Below are 17,282 nucleotides of genomic sequence, written 5' to 3'. Positions count from 1 at the left end.
GGAAATGGGGCTTTTTACGTTTTTGCTTTCTGACGTTAATAACAGCATGTTTAAGTCAATACTTTTTTAAAAAAAATCTTCACAGAAATTTGATGGGCAAGAGCCTCCCAATCACTCTCCTCATCTTTGATGCTATTCTTTTGAATACACAGCAGATGGATGCATCTTCATAAACCACAATTTTCATCCTTTCACTCCTTCGCTAAAAAATCTTCAGGGTGTCCTTAACTGCTGAATGAAGTTTCAATTCCTTAGCTGAACATTCAAATCTTCTCCAGTTTTGCCTTTTGCAGTTTTGGTTTTCTTCTCTAAAGCCCTGTAGTGAGTGAGGAACAAGGCATGCCACATCAGGGTCAAAAGGCTTCAAGTAATAGTTCTGCAAATAACTACGTCTGAAACCTTAGACGACTTGCTAGAGTGCACTGCCGCGCCTGGGCCGCGCCTGGGCCCGTTCCGCTTTTCGAAGAGGGAGGGGCGTGTCAAGTAGACTAGACTACCTGTTAGAGCACCGGCAACTCCTTACTGGTCAGCAATTTAGGGGCCGCACGCAGTACTGGCTCCAGAATCTGCCTCATCCTTTCTACTTCTAAACACATGGCTTGAGAACTCACTTATGTTTCCAGCTTTGTTTTCGCCTTTCCAAAAAGACGAGGCTTTAGAAGAGCCACAGCAGCACATCCTTTAAGGTCGGTCGCCTCCCGACCACCCAGGACTCGCCTTCAGCTCTTCCTTTCCCTAGGGCCTGTACTTTCTACACTCAGCATTTGCCACGTATTAGGTGCCGCTTCCAACCAATCAGGAAGAAATTATCTCAGAGTTTTGAGGGGCATCCACTTCCACCAATGAACTTCCAAGATTTTGCTGCGGCGGCTGCTGCTGCTTTGGGTTGAGGAGTTCGCCAATCAGGTAAGAAGGCTGCGGGGAGGGCGGGGCGCTTCTTGGGGTAACCGCTTCCGGAACAGGGCCGGGCCTCGGGCGGGGACAATTCAATTTGATTGGCAGATGTGATGTGGACAACCGGGGAAAGCCCACCGTCTCCAACAGGACCGGCCCGGTTCCTGGAGTGGCAGTGGCCTCAGCTAATCGGAGAGCAGACGCGCGGAAAGTTTGCTTAATGGGTGCTGTCGGAAGGAGGCTGTCACTGAGGTGGTGGCAGGCACCAAGCTGAGACGTGGCGGGAGGTTCTGGGCTAGGTGTCCCGGACGTCGGGGCGGCGGGATCCCTAGCGTGTCCTCTTGTTGATCGGGTGCTCAAACCCACGTGAGAGGCGGGCACCGGCGGCTTCACTTCCATGCCCGAGCCCGGTCGCTAATGGAGCGCGCAGCCCGCCCGGGGCCGTTCGCGTGGTTTCTGTTACTGCCGCTGCTTCTGGGGCTCCTGGTGCGGACCGAAGCTGCGGGGCGCGACCCCGACCAAAGCGCTCCGGCGGCAGAGGTAGGGTTCGGCTTTGGGGCCGCGGCCGCTCCCACCTCGGCCGCGCGAGTGCCGTCGGCCCGCGCCGTGGTTCCGGCTGAGGTGACGGTGGAGGACGCCGAGGCGTTGCCGGCGGCCGTAGACGGGCAGGAGCCGCGGGATTCCGAGCCGGACCCAGATAACGAGCTGCGGCCGCGCGGCAGGTGAGGGGCGGGAGCTGAGCGCCGGGGCCGCCTTCCCACGGCCAGCGACCGGTGTCGTTCGGCTCCGGCCCGAGAGCCAGTCCTGGAGGGTATCTTGGGGAGTGCTGGCAGAATGGAGCGCAGAGATGGGAAAGAAACGCCACTTTCCCACTATTTGGGGCTTTATTCAGACTTCAAGGAATTTTCAGCCCGCCTGCTCCTCGATAACCCCTTTTTTCTTTCGTGAGTCGCCAGTGACCTGTTGTGGTATGACAGCTGTTTTGGGAAAGGATTTCACAAACTAATTTCTGCATTTTCTCTTAACACAATCCTGTGGTGCCTTGGAGCAGGGTTAATGTCAGTATTTGTCTAATTGAGATCTGCAGAACAGCTGCAGCATAATCACGTGGGGATGCTGGTTAACTATAGTTTCCTAGGCCTCACCCCCAGATCTGAATCAAACTTTCTCTGGGTAAGAACCTGGAATCTGCAGATTTAACAAGCACACCAGACAATTCTTGAACACACTAAAGCTTAAGAGTTATGGGTAGGTTCTTGAATTCTGGCAGTTTTGATATGTAGAGAATTTACTGTGTAAGTATTGAATATAGGATTGAGTTGGTTAACCTTGAAAATGGTACTTCAAGATTCGTGTTTTAAAGCACGTTTCAAAGTCTGGACACAAATGTAAGGCATTTTAATGCTGAAGTGTTTTGCAGACAGCTGTCTTAGCACACCTGAGGAGAAAGTGAGGTCCCATTTAACAAATGGAATAATACAAAGAGCATTAGGTAAATTAAACTAGGGAGGGCTACAATGTGGGTTACAAAGTATTGTAAGTTTATAATGCTGTAATCATTAGATCATAATAATTAGATTTAATGATCAGGTAAATATCAGAATCTTCACCTATGTACCTGCAGACTACTATAAATAGAATAAGTAATAAAATTCTCTTAGCACCACTTGAATGATATATTTTTTGAAGTAGTAAATATTTGGCAAAATTTTCATAGTTTTTGCTAATGAATTAACTTTCCTGAAAGGGTGTTTTATCTGGAAACTTCTGAACTCCTACTCAAAGTAAGTTACATAAAGTGAGATGTTTCATTTTTCTTAGAATACAAATCCACCACAGTAGGTACTTAAGGGCACTTACAAAGGCCCTCTTGGGTACCCTGGGGTTACACAGGGTGGACAAGATAGTTCTTGCCCTCCTGGAAGAGTGTGGAGTTTAGCTCTGAGGGTTACATGAGCCCCATAATGGCATTGCAGAGCTTAGGCAGTGCAAATTAAGTGCCATCAATGTCTCCAGGTTTTTGTGGTGTTCAGTGGGTGGAGTAGAATGGGTGAGGTAGATGAGAAGATAAGCAAAGGCTATAGCAGAATGAGTTGATTCCTGTAAAGTGGTTAGAATTGTGATGAGCAGATACAGGACTTGAGACAGCAAGAGGCATAGAAGCTGGGAAGTATGTTTAAGGAACAATTTGTGTACCTTTGTGTGCCAGTGTGCGTGAGACCTGTGTGTATGTGAGAGGTACATGGGGTGGTGCTGGGTAAGGAGGAGTAGAAGATGACACTAGAAAAGTAGATGGGGGCCATATTGTATGACTTTACGCTAGTAGCATGGTTATCACTTGGGAGCTTGTTAGAAATCCAGAATCAGGCATCACCCAGACCCACTGAATAAGTATCTGTGCTTTAACAAGATCACCATGTGCTTTACATGCCCATTACAGTTTGAAAAGTGTAAAGTATCTCAAATGCCATGCCTGATTAAAGTTTTTGCTTAAGAAATGTTTCCCTAGCAATACCATGTACTGAAAACTTGAGGTAAAGATACCACAAGGAGAGTATTGTAGCAGTTTAGGTGAGAGGTTTACTATTCACTGGACATGGAACAGAGGGGATATATTTGAGGTGGAATCTTGGTTCCTAGCAAATGAATCAGTTCTTCCTCTCTTGGAACTCCCATCCAAAGATTGAGACTGGGTGGCCAGGAATTGAGAGCACACATGGGACAGTTGAGGGATGTAGGAGAGCAGGGAAGAAAAGATAAGGGGTTTGGTGTGGAACATGGTAACTTGGAGGTCCAGGAAGGCGTAAATGAGTGACTGAAGTTGGAGAGCAGTCAGGATAAACACTTGAAGCTGTGAGAAAGAGGAGATTCATGGTAAATCCTCAGGAAATGCCTTATATTTTAGAGAACATGGGCCAGCAAAGTAGACAAATACAGCTGGATAGGTTGGTGGTGTAGGGTGAGGACTAAGAAGAATGTGGGATTTGGTGATGAGCATAAGTAAAGAGTTTAAGTGAAACAATAGAGAGTACTCAGGTAGCAAGAGAGAGGTTAAGTATTCGTCCTTTTCAGCTCCAGCCCCTCCTTCCCTCACTGCTAAACTGATAGGAGGCAACTTGTAGGACCACAGATGTCTGATCTTATTTATACACTCAGAGGAGAAGACCCCACATACACGAGTTGAAAAAGGAATGGAGAAGGAGGTGGAAGTAGTTGGAGACAATCTACTTGGCAAACAGGAGAATCACTTCTTTTGTCAGGAACAAGGTAAAAGTAGAGGGATTCTGCCTGGCAGAGGATAAGTGTTCTTTGGCAAACAGTTTTCTAGGAAGACATAGGCCCAGGTGTAGGGGTCTGCCTGGTAGCTTAAGATAGTGTGCAAAGTTTGAGAAACCTTGGGTAAGTAAATTGATAAAACCAACAGGAGGTAAGTATGCAGTGTTTATAAAACTTTTCTCTAAATGCTCTTTTAAAAAAGAGATTATCAGTTCATAATAATAGACCAATATCCTGTTTGCTTCAAGAAGGAGGATTAGGGGAGAGATTTGAATTAAGCAAGCATTAATTACAAACAGCTGTGAAGAATTATGTTACTTGCAAAACTTTTAAAAAGAGGGAGGTGGGGAATAGATTGTCATTTTTGCATATTGTCTTTTGATGCCCAAGAAGCTGTATGAGGCCTGCTAATTCTTCTCCCCTCCCCTCCCCTCCCCTTTCAGAGAGGGAGAGTGAGAGAAAAACTTCAGTATGTTGTTCCACTTGTTTATGGATTCTTTGGTTGATTCTTGTATGTGAGCTGAGCTGACCAGGGATCAAACCCTCAACTTTGACCTATCCAGAGGATGTTCTAACCAACTGACCTCCCTGGAGCAATTTTTTCTCTTGATGGCATTTTCATTGGCTTCATGATAAATACATCCTTTGAAGTCTGAAGCATGTGAATGAGTGAATAAACTATTTTTTCTTTAAAAAGTAGCAAAGATACATGTATTTTTCTGATAGCAGTCTTGTTGTCACTCCTACTTCTGTTAAAAATTACAAAGACTTGAAATTCAAATGGGATGGTGACTGTAGAAAGTTGGGAAGAAAGTCACAGTGTCACCTCATTATTAAGTTTTATGCAAGCTGGCATAACTTGAGTTACTAGTTTTCTGATTCCAGTGGCAATAGCAATTTATAAAGTATTATGGTGGTTCTCGTGGTGGCATGGGCATCTTCATATTGAGGACATCTAACAAACTCAGAAGTTGTCAAGAACTAGTTTTATGCTACCAATCATGCTAATTTGTAAAATACTGTTTCTTTGTCTTCTGATTAATTCCCCTGTAACAAAAGTACTACAAAATTTGATGATCTGTGGTGCTTTTTAAATTGGTGCATTTTTTTTAAAGATTTTATTTATTTATTTTTAGAGAGGGAATGGAGGGAGAAAGAGAGAGAGAGAGAGAGAGAAACATCAGTGCGGTTGCTGGGGGTCATGGCCTGCAACCCAGGCATGTACCCTGACTGGGAATTGAATCTGCGACACTTTGGTTTGCAGCCCGCTCTCAATCCACTGAGCTATGCCAGCCAGGTCTAATTGGTGCATCTTTAAACTGATTTTTTAAGAATTTAATGAGATAACATGCAAATACTCTAAATGTAAGATAATTTCATTCCTCTTTATTTCTCTCTGTCCTTTCACAAACTTATGTGATGTGAATTTGAAGTACAGAACTCTGGTCCTCAGATTTTCAGATTCATAAGCATGCTTTTGTTAAAACAGTAAAATATGACCATGGAATAATACAATCTCAGAATACATTGTTGAAAATGGACTTTTCTGATTGCAGACTTTCAAAGTTGACTAAAATGCACATTTAAGGAAGAATTTATGCATACTTCAAGGCAGTTGTAAGCCAAAAATAAACATACTTCAGCGAAGAGTGGACTAGCCCTCCTGTCTACAATTGTCTTTTTAGTTTAATTGACACCTGGAGTCTAGGTGTGATATGTGCCAGGACTGAGGGGACTATACTTAAGTTGAATTCAGCAGCCTTTACACTATGCAACATTTTGCACAAGGGATCCTGTCTTTATTAGCTGCTATGAGCTGTAGTTTGGGCATGGATCTTCATTCTCTAAACACTGCCTGGGAACTCCATCTTTTTTTTTCTCCTTTTTTGTAAGAGAGGAGCTGCTATATATTTTTATTACAGAATGTTTTAAAATACAAGAAGAGAACTAAATATGAGAGGGTAATATTACTTTTATTTTCTATTTTTTAACCTTGTTTTATTTATAAGTAACCTTATCATTAAAAATGTTTTATGGAATAAAGTAGAAAAAGTGCTTCTGAAAATGTTTTAGTCTATTAAGAAAAGAATAGCTGCCATTCTCATGTTGCTTACAACAGTGAGAAATTAGATTGTATTTCTTTAAGGTCTACCAAACATGTTGAAGTAATAAAGTATAGTTTTTTGACATTCTATTTGTTTTGATTTGGGGCACAAATAGTCTTGTGATATGTTTAAATAAAGGAGGTTTGATTTGAAGATTTACTTAGTAGGTGGGGACTAAGAAGTAAAGTCCAGTAAGTATTAGCTTGTTTTTAAGTGAGAACATGTGCTTCCTTGAGTGAGCATATTTTTTACTTTTCAAGTATAGTTGACATACAATATTATATTAGTTTCAGGTGTACACACCAGCGATCAGACATTATATAATTTACTAAGTAATCATCTTGTTAAATCTGTACACATCTGACACCATGCATAGTTATTAGAATATCATTGACCATATTCCATATGCTATACTTTACATCCCCATGACTATTCTGTAACTACCTATTTCTACTTAATCCTTTAACCTTTTTTACCCATCCCTTCAACACCCCTTCCATCTGACAACTGTTAAAATGTTCTCTGTATCCATGAGTCTGTTTCTGTTCTGCTTGTTTATTACATTCAGTTGTTGGTAGATATGCATTTATTGCCATTTTATTGTTTATATTTTTTACCTTTTTTTCTTCCTCTTTCTAAAGAAGACACTTAACATTTCATATAATACTAGTTTGGTGGTGATGAACTCCTTCAGCTTTTTCTTGTCTGGGAGGCTCTTTGCCTTTCCATTCTAAATGTTAGCTTTGCTGAGTGAGACAGTCTTGGTTGTAGGTGTTTGCTTTACATTACTTTGAACATTTCATGCCAGTTCCTTATGGGCTACAAAGTTTCTGTTGAAAAGTCAGCTGACAGTCTTATGGGGGCAGTCTTGTAGATATCAATAACTGCTTTTTTTCTTGTTGCTTTTAAGATTCTTGAACTTTTTGAATTTTAATATGATGTGTCTTGGTGTGGGCCGCTTTAGATTCATGTTGTTTGGAACTCTGTGCTTCCTGGACCTCTATGTTTACTTCCTTCACCAGGTTAGGTAAGTTTTCTGATTATTTTTTCAAATAGGTTTTCACTTTCTTGCTCTTCTTTTCTCCTTCCAGTACCCCTTTGAAGCAAATGTTGTTATGCTTGAAGTTGTTCCAGAGGCTTCTTACACTGTCTTCATTTTTTAAAATCCTTTTTGCTTTTTGCTTTTATGATTGGGTATTTTTTGCTTCTTTATATTCCAAATCACTAATTTGATCCTCTGCTTCATCTACTCTACTATTGATTCCCTATAATGTATTCTTCATGTCTGACTGGTTCTTTTTTATGTTTTCTAGTTCTGTTTTGTTTCTTGTCTTTTTTTTTTTTTTTTTTTACATTCTCACTGAGATCACTGATAAATAACCAGTGTTTTGAACTCTGCATCTGATATATTGCTTGTCTCCATTTTGTTTAGTTCTTTCTCTGAAATTCTGTTTTTTCATTTGGTACATGCTGCTTTGTCTCCTCATTTTGGCATCCTCCCTTCGTTGGTTTCTATGTATTAGATGGAACTGCTACATACACTAGGCTCGGTATAGTGGCCTTATGTAGTGGGTGTCCTACAGGATTCAGTGGCACAACCTCCCTTGTCACCCACACTGGGTGTTCCAGTTGTGCCGCCCCCTTGTGGGCTGTGTACACCCTTCTGTTGTAGTTAACCCTTGATTGTTGTTGGCACATCAGTGAGAGGGTATTACCCCTAAGCTGATCAGTTGCAAGAACTAGCTCCAATCACTGTGGAGGATCAGGTGTGCAGAGGGCCAACCCCACAGAACAGAGCTTAACTTCAGCAGGGCTCTGTTGCCAGCTGAGTCTGCCCCTTGAGTGTGTTGCTTGTGGAGGTGTTTGGATGGTGCTGCTGTTATAGAACAATGGGGGAGGGGCAAGGGCAATATACTGTTACTCGAAAGGAACCCCCCCAAGTTTGTTATGTCTGCCGCCGGAGGAAAGATGTCTCTCAATGCCAAGAGATTTGTGAAAAGGAAAGGAAAGTTTTATTTAATGCTATACAAACTTAAAGTAGTGACCTAATGTCTTCATCAAAATCCCAAAGTCCCTTAAAACACCCACAGACACACACAGTCCTTCCTTCCCCCCTTTGCCCAGTCTGGGGTGCTGTATCTCAGGAAAAGAAATAGTCCGTGGCTCAGGCAGCCAGCTCCCGGTTCTTCCCAGTAATCTGTCTTGGCTGGTAGGCCTCCCTTGGTTCCTGGCACCATCAGCTGTGTTGCCAGGATCTCTGCTAAAGCCGGGTGGTGGTTCCACCTTCTAAAGCTTTGGGGGTCCCCACCCTTGCAAAGCCGCGTGGTTCTCTCTGCACAATGGCTGTGGGAGTCTCCACTGTGGCAAAACCGTGTGGTTCTCTCTGCCACGGCCCCAGCCAAGTGGCTCTCCTTTCTAGAGCCACAGCCATGTGGTTCTTCCTGTACAGTGGCCATGGGAGTCCCCACTCTGGCAAAGCCGCGTGGTTCTCCCTCCACTGCCCCAGCCTCATGGTCCTCTCTGCACAATGGCTGCGGGAGTCTCCGCTCTGCCAAAACCGTGTGGTTCTCCCTCCAATGACTGCCTAGTCTGGGTTTAAATCCCCACGCCAGTCTTCCTCTGCAGCCCCATTTCTGACTCCTCCCACAATTGGCTACGCTTGCCAGCACTCTCATATTCTTCCAGCTTTACTGGGCTGCCATAGTGAGTCTGGGCAGGTGTGGCCCCATGTCATGGAGCCAATCATCTCCAAGCTCCCACACAGGTGCTGTAATTCGGGGGACCCGCCCCCAGGTACATCTTAGTGGGGAAGTTACTTCCATTCTTCTGGCTCAGAGCATGGCCACAGCTATTTAACATATCTATGTAACCAGTTAAAGGTTATAGATAAGTTAAATGACCACGCCAGAGGTTAGCTGCAAAGCTGTTGCTATGCAAAACAGCTCTTAATAGCCCTGCTCCATTTGTCCTTACCCCCAACCCACACCTGTGGGGGGGTGGTGAGGACATCCTAATATTTCCCAGGCACCTTGAGTTCTGGACCCCATTCCAAATCCCTATTTGGGGCCTCCCTCTTGGCTGCACCCTGTTACACTGTGACATAGTCTGAAGCTGTCCACCAGGTATACTGGTTCTGGAGCCCCCCAGGAGGTACAGACCAAGGTCAGCTACCTGGCATTAGTTACAAAGTGATATGCAGATGGCTGCTACTTGTGCTGGGCTTGCAAGTGCCCAGGGCAGGCTGCTGCTAGTGCCAGGCCTGTGGCCAGTTAGCGAGAGTTATGGGGGCTCACTGAGGCCAGATGCTACTTGTTTTAGAGATTTTAGGAAAGTCTGAAGTATGAGCAAGACAGGCCATATGTATAGAAAAGCCACTGGAAACTGGATGGCCCCACAAATTTGTTGGGGCAGGGAATCGGGGAATTGCCAGGGTGAGGTCAAGAGTATGATCCAGGTTGATGGAGACTCAGATATGGCACTCTACTGCTGGCTCTGTGGGAAGGGGGTGTCTCAGAAAAGGAACAGTGTCCCCTGTCAGCACTTTTGTCTGGCAGAAAGCCTTCTGCCTCCCCTACACCTCCAGCTGAAAGCACATGTTTAGGGAGGAGATTCTTGGCTACATCAAAAAAAGCAGATTTACCCAAATCACATTTTTTTTTCTCACCGGAGGATATGTTTATTGATTTTTGAGAGAGAGAGAGATACCCAAAATCAGTTGTTTCTGTATGTGCTCTGACTAGGATTGAACATGTAACCTTTTGGTGCACAGGACAATGCTCCAACTAACTAAGCCACCCTGCCAGGGCCCACATCACATTTTTAACTTTGGATCTTTTGTTTTCTAAGAAAAGAAAAGTGGACCTTTTAAATAAGCAGTTGTTAATGTGGAAATATCCAATCGATACAGTGTTCTTCCCTCACTTGCCTCTCTTTCATGTGGGAAATTTTTGCAGATAGGCTATTAAAATTACTGAGTGAAGGAATTCAGCATGTACTTATCAGATCTGATAACTGAATTGTAAATAGGCAGGTATTCTGGGTATTTTAAGTCAAGCACTTTTTTAATATTGGGTGTTCATTTGGAATAAGGTCATTTTTGCTTAGTTGAGGGCTAATCAGACCAATAACAAGACAAATGGCATCTTGATGAGATTTATGGAGGGAATAGAAGCTACACATTATAATACTATAGTAGTTGCCACTTATATAAATTTACAGTTAACAGAATAATGGAATTAAGTTTTAGTAAACCCAAATTTATGCTTCAGAATTTTGTTCAGAATCTTTTATTTGGTACATGACCTTAGGTAAGTTACAACTTTTCACATCTCTCCCAGCCCTTTTTTTTTTTGTTTTACGTGAATAAGAGTGTCTGCCCTAGCAAGACTTACTGATTCAGTAAACTTTAATTGCATTTTATTAGGGGCTAGGCATTGTTAGGTGCTGAGGGTAGAGAAATGGACCACTAGTCTTGTCCTTGAACTCTCAGCCTGACAGAGAGATACAGCTTCTTGTGTTAAAGAATGAACTATACTAGAATGGATAATAAATGACATAAGAGTAGTATGAGAGTGAAAAGAATGGAAGTGTCAAATGAGCAAGTCTTCAAATGTTAGGTGGCAAGGACAGTCTAGGCAGCATAGATGATGTGACCGAGGGCACAGAGTAGTGGTTCCCAAGCTAGGGCTTCAGGACTCTTATGGATCTACCCAGGTAAAAATGGGGATTGGTAAGAGGTCAATATTTTTTATTTTTATTTTTTTTTTTTTTAAGATTTTTATTTATTCATTTTTAGAGAGAGTGGAAGAGAAAGAGAAATATCAATGGGTGGTTGCCTCTTGCATGCCCGGTACTGGGGATCTGGCCTGCAACCCAGGCATGTGCCCTGACTGGGGATTGAATTGGTGACCCTTTAATTCGCAGCCTGAGCTCAATCCACTGAGCTACACCAGCCAGGAATATTTTTTAAATAATTGGATGGAAATTGGACATTCATTCATGAGAAGGCTAATCAAAAAGCCAAGTTTCTACAAATTGGTACTCAGAAAATAGTTCTGGGGATGTAAAATACAACATAGGGAATATAGTAATGTTCAGTAATATTTTAATAACTATGGTGTAGGTGGGTACTAGAATACTGGGGGGAATACTTTGTAAAGTACATGATTGTCTAATCACTATGCTGTACACCTGAAACTAGTACATTAATATTGAATGTGAACTGTAATTGAAAAATACAATTTTAAAAATACATATCATCAGGAAAGAGTAAAAAGTCAAGTGTCTTCACTTTGAACTAGAATTATATCAAACTTAATACAGTACTTTAGCTACTTCTTTTCAGAAATCTTCAGTAATTTGTTTGGTACTTAAATATTTCCCTTAAAGGTGTGGGAATTCATTGGAAGTAGTGTTTATTGGGCAAATGAAATCATTTAGGACACGAGACCAAAAGTAATTTAACAAGGGAACTTTGTTGAAAAGGTTAGAAGTGTGTGTGTGTGTGTGTGTGTGTGTGTGTGAAGCAGTGATGTAGGTGACTATGCCAGGTTACGAAAGGTTTTATGTGTCATACAAAGCAGTGTGGACTTTATTTAGTGGGCACATGCAGCATCAGAAGTTTATTAGGTTTCTTTTATAGAATCAAAACTGCTGGAAGGACAGAAGAAAAGAGGTCAGAGGCAGGAAAATATGTCAGAAAGACTTTTAAAGGTGTTTTAGTGAGAGATGAGAATCTGTTCCAGGACAGGGTCAGTGGTAATGAACAAGAAGAGAAAGACTTAAAAGAAGCTAAAGTAATAAAATGAAGACTACATGACTATTATCTAATGTAGAGTGTGAGGGAGCAGGTAGAGTTGATGCCTGGTTTAAATGCTAAGTGACAGGGTGGATAGAGAAATGTGTGGAGAAAAGTTGAGTTTCCTATGCACTTTGTGGCAAATAAGTGTATCCTGCTGAAAGTACAGAAGGGGAGGTTGGGAGAGGGAGGAGCTGTAAATACTGTATAGGTTTGGGAGCTGTCATGTATCAGGCACAAGTAAAGTTGTGGATATGGAGGAAGCTAGAACTCCATGACCTGCTTGTTTGTGATTGAGAGCAGGAGTGGTAGTGAGGATGGGTGACAGGCTAGTGCTGTGGAAGCCAGGGAAAGAAGAATGCCCAGACTGAGGAGCCACACTGTTTCAGCTGCTGCTGCAAGGACATGCCTAACTAGGGGGATGGATCTGGCCATTAGGAGGAGGTCACCTACAACCTTTCTTGAGAGGAGCAAACAGTGCTTGCTATCCAATCATCCAAACAAATGCCTTGGGAAACTAAATTAAATAAAGTGAGAGTTTACTGGCAGAGTTGATCAATAGGCCTTCTTCAGTCAGGTAATACATTATTATTACATTTTTGTTTCTATAAAAATAATAATTATTACATTTATTTTATAATATTGATTGTTATATTTTACTGTAAGGAAATAGCTCTTTGAATTAAATCATATTTGCCAAATTGACCTTATGAGGCTCACCTGTCCTACTTGTTAAGCTCCATTCTCCCAAGACCCCTATAAGGAGGGACTTGTGGACCTTCCCTTGTTTTTAATGGGCACCAGAAGACTTTTATGATCAGGCATATATGAGTTAATCTGAACTAGTTGAGACAGCCATACAGGTTGACCGGGGGATTTTGTGGGTTTGGTTCCAGATTGAGTGATGCAGTAAGCAGTTCATAATCTTTCTGCTGGTAGAGGGTTTTGCCTCCAGTTTGTGAAGAGTGCAACATCTGTGAAGTGCAAGAAAATGTAACATAATTAAACACGGTGTGTCTGTATTTTACTTATGAAAAAAAACAATTAAATAAAGAAGTCATGCAGAGAGTAAGCAGAACCATGTGGATGTGCACTCCGGACTTCAAAGCTCTGATTCTTTCCACTGGAAGTCCTGCCTCTGTAGTTCCTTTGTTCTTGCATAAGTTAAAATCTCTCATCTTGTTCATAGAAGCCTCAAAATAGAGTGAGTCAATCATGGGAAGATAAATGACTTTATATTTCCCCAATTAGGGGAGCTCATTTTTCATTTCTACTTGATGTTTATTCTAAATGTCATCTCATATTGCTGTCGTCTAACTATTGCTGCAGTCAGCCTGAGGACTTTGTTTTTCAGCAATATCTGTCTCCCTGGTGCCTTTTTTAGTTTCTAGCATGTCAATGAGCACCTCTTTCATAGACTGTGATTAGATGCAATAGTCTAAATTGTAGTATATATAATACATTTTTGTATGTGTGTGTTGGACTGTTCAATTTCAGCCACAGCAGAAGAGGTACCTACCTCCCTTCCAGAAACATGCTTGGGAAGGAGCCCATAGTTAATATTATGGCTAGTTTGTAGCAGACAAAAGGATGAAGGATACATTTTTTTTTTAGAATGTTGAAAAACTGATTTTGAGAGAGAGAAAAAGAAGGAGGAAACACTGGTCAAAACCAGTGTTTTGAAACTGTGGAAGCACAGGTCAAAAACGTTGACCTGATGTTTCACCCATTCCTGCATTCATTGGTTAACTCTTGTATGTGCTCTGACTTGGGATCAAACCTAGAACCCTGATGCAACAAGAGGGTGCTCCAGTCAACTGAGCTACCCTGTTTAGGGCCAGGGTATTTATTTATTTATTTAGTGGACACCTGACAGAGTTTGTTAGGGGATTTTCTGTTATTCCCATTAAGAGGGGCTAAAATAATGAATGGTACTGCATTCAAATCTAAGGACCAGATGACTAAGTAACAACAGTAGGTAAGAGTGTGATGTGCTGAATTGTTCCTCCCACATGTTTGTATTTAATTATTGCTCAAATTTACAGATACTGTCTAAATATAGTTCATAATCTGAAAATACCTTGTTTATTTTTAAAAGAAGAATTTTTGACTCAGTTAAAAGTAAGTTTTCAGTGAAAGAATAGGTAGGTGCTAAACTCCAAATTATTTATTCAAATGTGCTTTTATATATACATAGGATACATGCATATTTTGTTGGATTTTTCTTTATTTTGAAGGTGAAAGCTAGAATCTTATCATTCTTCTCTGTTTACCTCTAGAATAAATAGCTACATATTTAGAAAAAGTATAGCTTGTTATTATTTTAATAACTAAAATACCTAGGATAATAAATGAACAGTGTTCTGAATTACAAAAAAATAGTTACTGAACTGTTCCATTTGTCTCCTTCATTTTTTCATGGGTTAACACTTGTTGCTTACTCTGAGTATTATTTAAATTAAAATTGTTTTTTCAACCATTTATTTGTGGTTAATACTTATTAAACATAATAATTAGGCATTTGTTCAGTGGGGCAAGGAGAGGGGGGGTTAACTTGGTTCTGAACCCTGGATCTCCAAGTTAATTATATTTTATTGCTTTTATTGGTAGATGGCACATTTAAGATACGAGTTTTTATAACCATTATAAAATAATTCTTTTTTATTTTTATTTTTTAATTTTTATTATATTTTATTGATTTTGCTATTGCAGTTGTCCCATTTCCCCCCTTCACTCCCCTTCACCCTGCACACCCCCTCCCACCCACATTCCCCCCGCTTTAGTTCATGTCCATGTGTCATAAGTTCTTTAGCTTCAACATTTTCTATACTATTCTTGCCCTCCTCCTGTTTATTTCCTACCTGCCGTCTATGCTACTTATTCTCCGTACCTTTTCCCCCTCTCTCCTCCTCTCACTCTCCTGTTGATAACCCTCCATGTGATCTCAATTTCTGTGGTCCTATTTCTGTTCTAGTTGTTTGCTTAGTTTGCTTTTGTTTTAGGTGTGGTTGTTAATAACTGTGATTTTGCTGCCTTTTTATTGTTCATATTTTTTATCTTCTTTTTCTTAGATAAGTCCCTTTAGCATTTCATGTCGTAAGGGCTTGGTGATGATGAACTCCTTTAACTTGACCTTATCTGAGAAGCATTTTGTCTGCCCTTCCATTCTAAATGATAGCTTTGCTGGATAGAGCAATCTTGGATGTAGTTCCTTGCCTTTCATGACTTGGAATACTTCTTTCCAGCCCCTTCTGGCCTGCAAGTTCTCTTTTGAGAAATCAGCTGACAGTCTGATGGGAACTCCTTTGTAGGTGACTGTCCCCTTATCTCTTGCTGCTTCTAGGATTCTCTCCTTCATTTTAATTTTGGCTAATGTAATTATGAGATGCCTTGGTGTGTTCCTCCTTGGGTTCAAATTCTTTGGGACTCTCTGAGCATCCTGGACTTCCTGGAAGTTTATTTCCTTTGCCAGTTTGGGGAAGTTCTCCTTTATTATTTGTTCAAATAAGTTTTCCACTTGTTGCTCTTCCTCTTCCCCTTCTGGTACCCCAATAATTCGGATGTTGGAACATTTAAAGATGTCCTGGAGGTTCCTAAGCCTCTCCTCATTTTTTTGAATTCTTGTTTCTTCATTCTTTTCTGTTTGGTTGTTTCTTCCTTCTGGCTCACTCTATTGCTTTGAGTCCCAGTTTTCTTCCCATCATATTGGTTCCCTGTGCATTTTCCTTCATTTCACTTATTATAGCCTTCATTTATTCATCTAATTTGTGACCAAATTCAACCAATTCTGTGAGCATCCTGATCACCAGTGCTTTAAACTGTGCATGTGATAGGTTAGCTGTCTCTTGGGCCTTAGATGTATTGGCTTTGGGGCTTTGATCTGTTCTTCTGTTTGACCCATTTTGGGGGGGTGGGTGGTTCTGGTTGTGCCTGTTACGTATGAGGGGCAGAGCCTTGGGTGTTCACCAAAGCAGGGCAACCTAGTCGCTGGGTTGTGACGCTGTGTATGGGGGCGGGGCCCAAGAGAAAACAATGGTGCTTGCTCCGCTTTTGGATTTCAATCCCTTCTGCCACTTCCCACAAGCAAATTGGGCCCTTCTGGTGCTCGTTCCTGGGAGGGTGGGCTTGTATACATTCTAGGATCCTGTGGGTCTCTCCAACGAACTGTCCTATGAGGTTAGGAGTCTCTCCGGCACCTAAAGCCGCACAAGTGTTTTCAATTGGTGCTTTTAGGCTTTATTTCCTGGTGCTGGGGCCCTGGGCTGCACAGTGTCTTGCTCCCCATTTTCTCTTGGTTTATCTGCACCCGAATGTGTGTCTGTGGTCAGCCAGCGGCCTTGCACACCTCACTGGGTCTGCTGGTTGCCACCCTGTGCCCGGGACCACCAGCTGCTGCTTTCTCCTTCCACAGCCCTTCTCTGCCAGCGGCCGCCGATTCCGCTGCTCTTACTGGTCTGGATGAATGGTTGTCGGACTTCCATATAGTTCAGTTTTCTGTCAGATATAGTTGTTTTATGTTTCTAAATTTTTGTTGTCCTTAACTTTGGTTGTACGATGGAAGTGTCTACCTACACTTCCATCTTGGCCGGAAGTTCTGTAAAGTAATTTTCTTACCTGAGGTATCCTCCCCCAACTCCCAACTGATTTCTTTAGAAAGCAGGGTAATGTATGGGGAGGGAAGTGGAGTTATGCTCCCTTTCTTTTGTTTTGTTACCTAAAATTACTAGAGTTTGTAGTGTGGCAAAAATTTTTATCTTCACAAATTAGACTAAGTTACCACTTGAAAAATTCAAAGTTAGAATGGGTATATAGCTTGGGAACTAAATTAACAATTTTATTTATTCATTCAATAAACAAGTTATTTGGTAGGTTTCAAATGAGTTTACTTAAACTTTTTTGTCTTGGTCAACTTGTAGCTTTACTTTTAATTTAGTGCATCATACATCAAGTAGTATAGAAAAGACAGAAGTTGTATTTATCCTAACCAGGAACATAACTATATGTGCTTGGAATTTGCATGGTCTTTGAGGCAGACAAATATACCTAACAAATTTCCTATAACAAGTGTACAACACAGGCAAAAGGAATAGTAGCTGCAAAGGCTCTAGCGGAAAACTACACATGATGTGTTTGAGGAATTGGGGGAGTCAGTCTGAGGGTATTGATTTTGGATATGTGAACTTTGAGAAGTCTCTTAGACGATCTAAATC

General features: G+C 41.6%; 1 protein-coding gene and 1 long non-coding RNA gene across 3 annotated transcripts in view; one reads left to right on the top strand and one right to left on the bottom strand.

Moving 5' to 3' along the window:
* LOC118500768 lies at positions 1-884 on the bottom strand. Its single transcript, XR_004903352.1, has 2 exons — positions 612-884; positions 1-316 (listed from the first exon to the last, which is right to left on the bottom strand). It is a non-coding gene; the product is annotated as an uncharacterized LOC118500768 (long non-coding RNA).
* A 252-nt stretch (positions 885-1,136) lies between these two features.
* Positions 1,137-17,282, top strand: part of EIF2AK3 (eukaryotic translation initiation factor 2 alpha kinase 3) — a 91,794-nt gene continuing 75,648 nt past the window's right edge. Inside the window, exon 1 of one of the 2 annotated variants that reach the window (XR_004903351.1) lies at positions 1,137-1,616. Coding sequence is in view for 1 of the 2 variants with exons in the window: in XM_028511361.2 (XP_028367162.1) it covers positions 1,312-1,616 (305 nt within the window). In the remaining variant the exon portion in view is untranslated. The remainder of the gene's footprint in view (positions 1,617-17,282) is intronic. The other variant, XM_028511361.2, reaches the window with a different exon arrangement.

This window comes from Phyllostomus discolor, chromosome 5 (assembly GCF_004126475.2).
Source record: "Phyllostomus discolor isolate MPI-MPIP mPhyDis1 chromosome 5, mPhyDis1.pri.v3, whole genome shotgun sequence".
Classification (NCBI taxonomy): domain Eukaryota; kingdom Metazoa; phylum Chordata; class Mammalia; order Chiroptera; family Phyllostomidae; genus Phyllostomus; species Phyllostomus discolor.
The sequence above is the reverse complement of the archived record's forward strand: the minus strand, read 5'-3'. Positions and strand labels throughout refer to the sequence as shown.